This window comes from Melospiza georgiana, chromosome 8 (assembly GCF_028018845.1).
Source record: "Melospiza georgiana isolate bMelGeo1 chromosome 8, bMelGeo1.pri, whole genome shotgun sequence".
Classification (NCBI taxonomy): Eukaryota; Metazoa; Chordata; class Aves; order Passeriformes; family Passerellidae; genus Melospiza; species Melospiza georgiana.
The window spans coordinates 5654946-5665420 of record NC_080437.1 but is presented as its reverse complement, the minus strand read 5'-3'; the positions used below and the strand labels follow the sequence as shown (position 1 = coordinate 5665420).

Genomic DNA, 10475 nt, shown 5'->3' with positions numbered 1-10475 from the left:
CCAGGGAATCTCCTTACCTGAGTTCCCCTGCCTGCCCCAGCAGCTCCCAGCTCCAGGCTGGAAAGTCCAGGTGGAAAATTCTCACTGAATAACCCCGTGGTGAGTCAAGAGTGGCACAAGATAAGGAGAAACCAATCAATAATTGGGATCCCACAAGGAGGTGATGGAAGGTTTTCCCCTGGTGTGTTTGTGTTAGGCTGCAGACAGCATCTCCCTCTCCCAAAATAACCTTTCCAGGACTGCAGTGCTGCTTGAGGAATTTGGGAAGGGGATGATTTTTCTTCAGCTTGGTCCAGCCTGTGGAATGGTGGCTGGATGTGATTCCTGACTCTCGTGGAAGTTCAGGGCTCAGGGTTTCCATGCTCTACTAGAAGAGCTCGGAAACACAATTGTATTTTAAGTGCAAAATACTTTTTTCTATTTAACAAAAACTTTCCCTGTTAAAACCCAGCTTTTTTCCCCTACCTGTTTCAAGTCCCAGCTAGGCCTGGATAAATTCTCCAGCTGCTCAAACAGCTTTATCCAAAGGCTTTTGGCACTTTGGGGACGGGACCCATCACGCCCTCAGATGCTGGCGCAGCAGGGAGGGAAGACCCAACCAGCCCCAGCACTTTCTCCTTCCAGCATTATAGAGGGAATTAAAATCTGGGAGCACCTCTGGGATTTGCCTGCCCTCTCAGGGAAGGGAAAAGAGTTTCCATCACCTTTCCCTGGTGCATCCCTGATCCAAGGGTTAACACGGCAGGAACGGCTGCGTCAGCGCCCCAAGGTCACGTTCAGCTCTGCCCTTTGGCTCCGGTGCTTTTTGGACTGGCTCTGGGGAGAAACGAGATTGCCAGATACCTTATCTGCTGGCTGTAATCCCCAAGGAACCTGCAGGGCCTGGAAAACAGCCCTGTGGGCGGGCAGATCTCCCTGGGAATGCTCAGGTCCCAAAGTGGGTCCCAAAGCCTTGGGGGGAACTGGAGGGGACAGACAGAACCATGGAGCAGCTTCTGCTGGCACAGGGATGAGCCAGGAACAGGCTGGGCAAGGGCAAGAGCTGGTGATCTCTATCCTGCAGGTGATATATAACTGCTGGAACATCAGGAGAAGCCGATTAGAGATTGAATTTTCAGGAATTGTTCTTGGGATGGAGAGTGCTGCCAGCCTCACCCCACAAAATGCAAACAGCTGAGGAGAACGAGTGGCTCTGTTACCACCTGTGGCTGGGGTGGAGGAGGGAAAGGAAGACTGGTGACAGCTCAAAACATGCCCTGGGGAATATTTCAGATTGTTTTCCTGCTGAGGTGCTGGGCACACACAGCTCCTCACCTCCCCCTGGCCGTGTCCAGGCCCAGGACTGCAGAAACAAGGAGATTTTTGGTGCAGAAAAGGCAATTTCTGGGCTGCAAACACCTTAGGGCTTGGTAGATCTCTCTGAATGCCTCCCTGCCTGTGGCAATGTGAGGAAGGTGAGAAGTTCCCACAGACCATTCTCCTTCCCCAGACTGGGAGTCCTCCAGCTTCTCCCCATTTTGTGCCAAAGGAGTCTAAAGAAAATGATTATTTTTTTAATATAATCTTCATCCTGCTGAGAAAAGGTTCCTCCCCATCAGTGCTACCTCAGCACTGCTGCAAACAGCCCAGGGATTCCATCCTCAGCAGGAGAAGTGTCCAAACCCACCTGGGATGGATGGATGGATGGATGGATGGATGGATGGATGGATGGATGGATGGATGGATGGATGGATGGATGGATGGATGGATGGATGGATCCGCTGGAGGAACCAGGCACAGCAGGCACAAAGGAAAACACTCAACACAGATGGCCAAATGTGCATTTCTTCCCCTAGTGAAATTTGTGCTTCACATCATTAAGAAAGAGGATTCAAACTATCTCTATAGAGGAAAAATAAAATAAATTAAGAAAATTTGCTTTGAAGTATAAACCCATGAAGCATTTACTTCCCTTTCCTCATTTTTCAGTTCCTCCTCCCTCCCAAGAGCAGATCATTTCAGAGAAGTGGCCCCTTTCCTACAGCACCCAAATTTCACTTTAAAACCAGCATTTCCTGGTCTCTTGGAGAGCTCCCTTTCTGTAAACTATCCAGGGACTGGGAAAAACTAAAACTAACTGGGTAAAACCAAACTCTTCTCTTAAATATGCTCAGGCCACAATATTCTCTGTAAAACTTCTGAAACAAAATCTCTTCTGATGGGCAGTAAAGAGACTAAAAATTACTTTAAAAATTATTAAAAAAAAAAAAAATTAGAAGGATTCCTGAAACTGGCTGCATAATTTTTGTCCCACTTGTTCTAGGGGGGGGGGGGGGGGGGGAAATCCCTTTTTTGCTGAGAAACCACTTGAACCACCTGTAATGATGGGCAGTTCCCCAGTGTCAGGGCCTCACTCATCCCTGCAGGATAAAAACCTTGATTCCAGCCTGTTTGGGCAGGTCCTGAGCAAAAATTGGGAACAACCATCACTCAGCATGAGCAGAGCTGAGCCCCTCAGGGGGTGTGAGGGCCCTCAGAGCTCTCACAGCAATGAAGAAACCTCTTACATAATGTTGTTCATTGAACAGAACATGGCCAAAGTCCTTTCTGGCAGGAGATAAAAGTGTTTGCACAGAGCTGACAGCCCTGCCAGGCTTTGGCAAGGACACGCCAGGGCTGTGAAAATCCAACACCACACGTGGATTTTCTTCCCTGGTCTAAACACACAGCCCTGCTCCAAGCAGCAGCTGGAAGGGGGAGCAGTTCTTTGTGGTGGCAAAAAGTGGTTTTCCTGCTGGAAAACACACACGTGGAGAGTTTAGGAGGGGCAGGTTGAGTGGAAAGGGAGCAAAATTGCAGTTTCTGAACTCAAAATCCTGCATAGAGACAGCTGAGCTGAAGGGATACCTGGCAAATTTAATTAAAATCTTGTCCTGGGGTGCTTTGCCTTTCCTTCCCCACCCTCCCTTGCCTTGCCTCAAGAGCAGGAACTCTCCTGCCCTTCTGGAAAATCAACTCATGCTGACACTTTGCTGCTAAGAATTTATGGCCAGACATGTGAACACCCCAAAATTCCCCAGGGAATGTGCCTTAAATCTATCCAGGGGTTAAAGCTTCACCACAAATAGGGAATACTGTGCCATCCCTCATCAGAAGCTGCAGCAGCAGCCCCAGGGCACTTCCCATGGCAAGCTAAAAATCTCTGGCACAAAACTGGGAAAACCTCAAGAGCAATGCAGACTTGGGCAGATCCAAATTCAATCCCACTGAGTTTTTTTTTTTTTTTTTGGGAAAAAATGGTCATAAAATGAATAAGGTGGGCTGATCTGTGTCCACCCATGCCAGCAGGGGCTGTGCTGCTGCTGAAAGCCAGATCATGGGAGCCCTGTCTGCTCCCAAACCTTGAGAGCCCCAGGCACCATCAAAATCCAGCTCCTGGTCCTGCAGAGTGCCTCAGAGCGGTGCCCAAACATTTATTGATTTAAACAAAGGGTGCCATGCCCAAATCCTGGTTCTCACTGGCATTCCCTGCCCAACCTGCAGCACACAGGGACAGCCAGGGGCAGGAGAGGCGTTGGGAGGATGCAAAAGGAAACCACAGAAGCTTCTGGCAAACATTCGTGGCCAACAGCTGAGGAGCTGGGTGGGAGAAGCTGCCAAAACAAGAATTTGTGCAGTACTCTTTGGGCAGTGCTCTGGCACCAGGAAGAGAATGAGCACTGAGGAAAAGCAGGAGAGGGAAATTGATGGCATTGATCTTTCCAGAGCACAGGAATGCCAAGGAATCACTGCCCTTGTTCTCATGCTCCTCTAACACCTGCCATCCCTGTATTTAAGCTTCCCCACCTTCCTGTATCCAGGAAGAGAATGAGCACCCAGGAAAAGCAGGATGGGAAGTTGATGGGATTGCTCTTTCCAGAGCACAGGAAAGCAAAGGAAACACTGTCCTTTCTTGGCTTGTGCTCCTCCAACACCTCCCATTCCTGTACTTATGGGTGTCAAACCTTCCCCACATTCCTGTATCCAGGAATGAGCACCCAGCTGTGTCCTGAGGAAAAACAGGAGGGGAAGTTGATGGGATTGATCCTTCCAGAGCAGGAAAGCAAAGGAATCACTGCCTTTGCTCTCGTGCTCCTCCAACACCTCCCATCCCTGTTTTTATGGGTGCCAAACCTTCCCCACATTCCTGTATCCAGGAAGAGAATGAGCACCCAGGAAAAGCAGGAGAGGGAAATTGATGGGATTGATCTTTCCAGAGCACAGGAATGCCAAGGAATCACTGCCCTTGTTCTCATGCTCCTCCAACACCTGCCATCCCTGTATTTAACCTTCCCCACCTTCCTGTATCCAGGAATGAGCACCTAGCTGTGTCCTGAGTAAAAGCAGGAGGGAAAGTTGATGGGATTGATCCTTCCAGAGCGCAGGAAAGTAAAGAATCACTGCCTTTGCTCTCCTGCTCTTCCAACACCTCCCTTGCCTGTATTTATGGTTATCAAACCTTCCCCAAATTCCTGTATTCAGATGGATCTCAGCAACATCAGTGCCCACCCTCCTGGAAGAGATCCTGGTGTGCCCAGCTCTTTCCTGAACCTTCCTTTTCCAGCCTTTTCTGCTGCAGACCCCTCTCTTTCCCAACTTCAGCCTCCTGTCCATGTTTGCCCCTGCACACCCAAACCTGTCCCTACAGACACCCTGAGAGCTCAGCTGGAGGCCACAGAGGATGGATTCACTGGGAGATCCATGATTTCTGTGGGGTTGGGGCAGCACAATGCCAGATTCCAGCTTTTACAGCCTGGTGGTTTGCTGTGTTCACCTCTCTGAGGGCACCAAGCAACGAGGAGCAGCAGGAGCTGGGAGGGAGAGGCAACAACGCCCAGGGCAAGGGAATCACTGAGGTGGTGACGGTCCCTGAAGTCACCCAAGGGTCCCAGCCCAGGAACACAAAGCTCACAGCCCAGGTGATGGCAGAGGAGCCCCAGCAGCCCTGGCTGCTCTCTCCAGACAGCAGAGGCTGCAGGTGGATCTCACCTGAGGTTTGGGGGTGTTGAAGGTTGCAATGCAAGATGTTTTCCATTGCCATCTGTATGGTAGATTACCTTTGTCAGGTGGGCAGTTTGCCTTATCTTTGCGTGACCACAGCTTTATCTTTGAGTGACCACATCCACACCTCCCTCGGGAGGGGACATTGCTGATAACAGACTATTGAATGTCACTGCTTGACTGATAAGAATTATCCCATTGGGAGATGCTCTGCCCAGAGGGAGGAGCCAAGCATTGCCACCCAGATATAATCCAGAGGTTTTTGAGACAGCAGCACGGCTTTCTCCACGGGATTCCCCAGAGGAACAGCAGCTGTCTCTTCTTCCACTGGATCTTCAGAGGAAGAATACATCCTTCTGTACAGATCTCCCTTGTTCCAACAGAACCACCCCTGACACTGCAGGAGGGCTGCAGCCACATTTCCAATGGGACTGTCACCAACACCCCAAAGGGTGTCAGGTTGGGTTCTGACTCTGTCAGTGTTGTTCTGGTGTGTTGTTCTGGTGTACTGCATTGTTTATTTTATCCTTTATTTTTTCCCTTTTCCCTATTAAAGAACTGTTACTTCCTGCTCCCATATTTTTTGCCTGAGAGCCCCTAATTTAAAATTTATAGCAATTTGGAGGGGTGGGGAGGGTTTACATTCTCCGTTTCAGGGGAGGCTCCTGCCTTCCTTAGCAGACTCCTGGCTTTCCAAACCAAGACAGGGGGAAAACACAGAGGGAAATTTGGGATCCATCAGCACCATGCCCTGACCCTGAGGCACATCCCATCCCATCCCACCCAGCCAAGGTAGCACAGGCTCCACAGCCTGCAGAGAGCCAATGCCCAGCACCTGTGTCCCAAACCCACCCCTGGTCCCTTCTCCAGAGGCAGCAGCCCCCATTGCCAGGCTCCCTGCCCTGCTGAGCACAGATGGGACCATGAGGAGCCAGAGCCATGCACAAAGTCACACACCACAAGGCAGGGTTGAGCAGATTCCATTTAATGTCATGTGCATATATATCCATACATTTACTTATGTCAATGGTTCGGGTGTGCGTGATGCCAGGTCTTGAAAAATCTACTCCTCGGATTACGTCTGGGAGCACCAAATCTCTCAAAAATCACCTCAAAAATCAGCTGGGCTGTTGAAAAACCAACTTTTAGCCCCAAGAAGCAGAGAACTGAAGGCAGAGCAGAGCCCTAAATTCCCACCCAGCTCTGCAAATGCTGTTGGCAAAGGGGTGGCCAAGGAACCCCTCCTTCCATCCCAGGGAGACGGAACTGATAAGGAACATCCCCAGGCAGCAGCACCAGCACCCCATCAGCTCTCCAGGTTTTTGGCCAAGGCTGAGGAACAGGGCAGAGAGGCAGAGATAAAATATCCCCAAAAAAAGAAAGAAAAGAAGAGGGAAAGGGAAAAGGAAAGGGAAAAAAAGGAAAAGGGGAAAGTAAAAGAAAGGAAAGGAAAGGAAAGGAAAGGAAAGGAAAGGAAAGGAAAGGAAAGGAAAGGAAAGGAAAGGAAAGGAAAGGAAAGGAAAGGAAAGGAAAGGAAAGGAAAGGAAAGGAAAGGAAAGGAAAGGAAAGGAAAGGAAAGGAAAGGAAAGGAAAGGAAAGGAAAGGAAAGGAAAGGAAAGGAAAGGAGAAAAAGGAAAAAGGAAAAAGGAAAAGAGGAAAAAATTACAATAAAAAATGACACTTTCACCACCATGGACACACAGAAATTGGCTTCTCTTCTCTTTTTTTTTTTTTTTTCTTTTTTCTGTTTCTGGCAGCTGCTGGGGGAAGGGATGCCTCACCCTGCCCTGTGCTGCATCCCAGCAGTTGCAGGGTAGATTTTTCAAGGCCTGGAGATGGCTCCCAGGAAGGCTCCTCCCGATTGCATAGCATTTATTTCAGGTAATTAAGGCACTGTTTTGCCCTACAGCAATTCCACATCAATGCAGTTTCCATACAGTCCACATCGGATGGCCTACAGTGCAATAACATCAACTTAAAGGCAAGGTTTGGAAGAATAAACCCAGCTTTAAATTTCAACTGAATTATTAAGAAGATAAAAGGAAACTACATTTTTCAAAAGCCTTTTTTTATTTTCCTTCACCATTGTTGTTTTACAATACAAATATCACCTTGTGAATACACAAAAAACCTACAGAAGATAACTCTGCTTCACGTAAAATACAGAATGGATATATATATATATATATTTATATATATATTTTTCTCTTCTTCATTCTTTTCTTTTTTTTTTTTTTTTTTTTTATAAAAACTATTTTTGTTCTGCACATTGGCAAGTTTTAGGATAGGAGACTTCCCCAAACATACAGTATGTATGGTAGGAGTGGAAACTTAAGAATTCCATGCAGTTTCTGCACAAATATTTTAAAGAAATAGATTATCTTTGTTGTTTTTCAACAACACTCCGATAAGGGGATGGAGAAACCATTCATAGTTCACTCAGTGATCATTTGTAAAATTCTTAAAAAACAGGAATTCATGGCTGTTTTGCTTTTTAAAACCCAGCTACCAAGTAGAACAATAAAGTGATTCTTTTTTGGCTTGACCTGCCCACAATGTGTGAGCAAGGTCGGACCCTTTTGTATTTGGTGGGGTGGGAGGCTTTTCCCTACACGTGGCAATTTCAACATTATAAGCAAATTTCCAGTTTAATTTAGCTATAAATGCAAAAATTAGTAATTATACAGTATATATAATTCTGCTTTCATGGAATACTTTGTTTTAAATAAAAACATTTAAGACTGCCTACTGACCATACAATCAAGACAAGAAAGGCACTAGAAACATAGACAAATCTCTCTCTCTCCCAAGAAGCATTTTCTTTAAATTTTTTTTTAACTCTCTATTCTCTGACATGTAAAAATCTTTTTAAATTTAATTTTTTTTTATTTTCATACACATTTTGAAAAATAAAGTTAGGAAATACTTAGAAAATCACTTTACATTTTTTCTCTCTTTTTTTTTCTTTTTTTTTTTCTTTTTTTTTTTTTTTGCACTTTTTTGACACAGTCAGTCACTGCAGAATCTACAAAATCAGGATTTACCAAACCTTTCTGTGTCTATCATCTTATTCGTAGCGCAGGTGCAACAGGTAGAAAGATTTCTTGATTTCACCCAAGGCAGATATTTAGAAACCTTCATATAGTCATTTGCTAGAAAATGGCTTACAGCCCAATCTTTGGGGCAAGAGATATGAAAAGTATGTTTTCCCAAGAAAATAATATGCTTTGTTCCCAGACGTGACTGGAAAGACCAGAACTCATGATATAAAAGCTTTTTCATCTATGTTGTCGCATCATATACAAAGGAACAATGGTGATGGGCAAAATGCAAATCCCAACTCTACCAACAAGAAATGTATAACAGTGCATGATCAGTTAAATTCTCTTTTATTGTTGTCCAACGCAGATCCTTTGGAGAGAAAAAAAGATCACAGTGCTTACCAGGTAACTGAACAGGTCAGGTCCAGTGGGGAGCTGCTAAAGAAAGGGGTCGGGGAGCGGTGGGTGTTTGTTTATGGCATCTTCTCTGGGAGGTGTGAGCACTTGGGGCAGGTCCTGCGGGGTGACACTGCTGTTACCTGGTGTCACTCGCCAGGCGGCTGTACTTGACCTGCCGGCCCCGCGCCAGCGCCGGACACCGCAGGGGCCAGTGGTACGAGCGAGGTACAATGCCTTGCACATTCTTCTCAAAGTACTGGAAGGGCTTGTACCACCACACCCTTGCAAGGAGGTTCGTTTGCGAAGCTTCTTTTAGCACCTGCAGGGGGAAGGAGGACAAAAAGAGGATTGCTGAAGGGCGGGTCCTTTGTTCGCGCCACCGCGCGTCCGTGACGAGCTCAACCAATCTGTGGTTGTTGCTGTCGGTGGTTGTTGTGCTGTGATTTCAGGGTTTACCTCAGAACCTCAGGTTCCTCCCCTGATAATTCCCTCCCAGGTGTGTCAGTCATTTCTGCTTTCCCCTCCCAGCACTGTCAATCCTGGAATTCCAAAAGGGCACTGAGTGATTGCCAGATGTTACAGACATCTTTCATGGAAAATCCTTTCCTTAGGATTTTTCCTCCTGAGAAGCTGAGAAGCCTCAGGAACAAAATGTAAACATTGATTATCTGCTGCTGTGGAATGCAACAGGTGCATCTGTGATTGGTCTCATAGAATTGCTTCTAATTAATGGCCAATGACAGTCAGCTGGCTTGGACTCTCTGTCCGAGATAGAAGCTTTTGTTATCATTCCTTCCTTTCTATTCTTAGCTGGCCTTCTGATGAAATCCTTTCTTCTATTCTTTTGGTATAGTTTTAATGTAATATATATCATAAAATAATAAATCAAGCCTTCTGAAACATGGAGTCAGAGCCTTCATCTCTTCCCTCATCCAAGAACCCCTGTGAACACCATCACAGGCAGATTCAAAGGATGCCCTCCAAGTGTCCTTTGTCCCTTGAGACCTCCTCTCCTGTACCCGGTGGTGGCTCCCAACCCCTTCCCTCCTCCCTTGTAGGTCCTACTCATTATTCCACTGGTTTGGTGCTGCCTGAAGCAAAACACCACAGTCATATTTGACTAATTGCCAATTAGGTGCCCTTTGATGTTCACTCTGCTTGGGAGGCACTGGGTTCTGTGCCCACACTCTGCAGCTCCTGTCTCACAACAGGTTCCACACATAATCCCGAGCATTCCACACTTTCACTCTGCTCCTGGGCTCCCAGAGCAGTGGTGCTTCCAAGCTGGAAGTGCTGGAGTGCCCCCAGTCCTGCTGAGGAATTGCTTCAGCAGAGCTTTGGTGTGGAAATGTTCCTGTCCTGCTGCCTGAGGTGGCTGGGGAGGTGGCCTGGGTAAAAGAACATCAACCATGCAGTTCAAAGAGTTCTGTTGGAGCTGTCGCTGCACTCAGAGGCCTGTGGGCCAGAATAAAGCTCTGGATTGAAACCCTCCATCAGAACTGACTCATTTCCTTCACCATCACCTTAAAGCTTCTCCACAGAGGAAAACCTGAGGAGCAGACCTTCCATGAGAGGAAGCTCCATCCCACCATTCAGAGCTCCTGCATGCCTGGGCTTCCCTCCACATGCCCAGCTGCAGGATCCAGCTAAGCCAAAGGTGTCTCTGGGGTCAAACACCACAGTTGCCACTCTTTGGTTCAGCACCAAGGGCCAGACAAGCTCAGGCACGTCCTGTCTGGCTAAATTGGAAAATATTCCAACAGGTGCTGTCCTGCTTCCTGCTGCTCCCAAAATCTCACCTCCCAAACAGATCCCACACACCAAACCTGCTCACCCCTGCCTGCAGGATCTCAGTTGTTTGATGGGCCCACAGGAAAGAAGGAGTGGCCCAAAGCAGGTGTCTGCTCTCCTTTGGGAATGAAAATGCCATCCCAAAGCAGGATGTTCTGTGAGAATGTGTTCTGTAAATGCCTCTGAAATTCCATGGGGCTCAAGAATCTCTTTGGGGCTGGCTGT

At 47.2% G+C, this 10475-nt stretch overlaps 1 protein-coding gene across 4 annotated transcripts in view; it reads right to left on the bottom strand.

Annotated features, from left to right (window-relative positions):
* Positions 1-6553: 6553 nt before the first annotated feature.
* SGMS1 (sphingomyelin synthase 1) overlaps positions 6554-10475 on the bottom strand; it is a 98277-nt gene continuing 94355 nt past the window's right edge. For all 4 annotated transcript variants that reach the window (XM_058029584.1, XM_058029586.1, XM_058029585.1 and 1 more), the window contains one exon: positions 6554-8778. In XM_058029584.1, the coding sequence (XP_057885567.1) occupies positions 8596-8778 (183 nt within the window). In that variant the 3' untranslated portion in view covers positions 6554-8595. The remainder of the gene's footprint in view (positions 8779-10475) is intronic.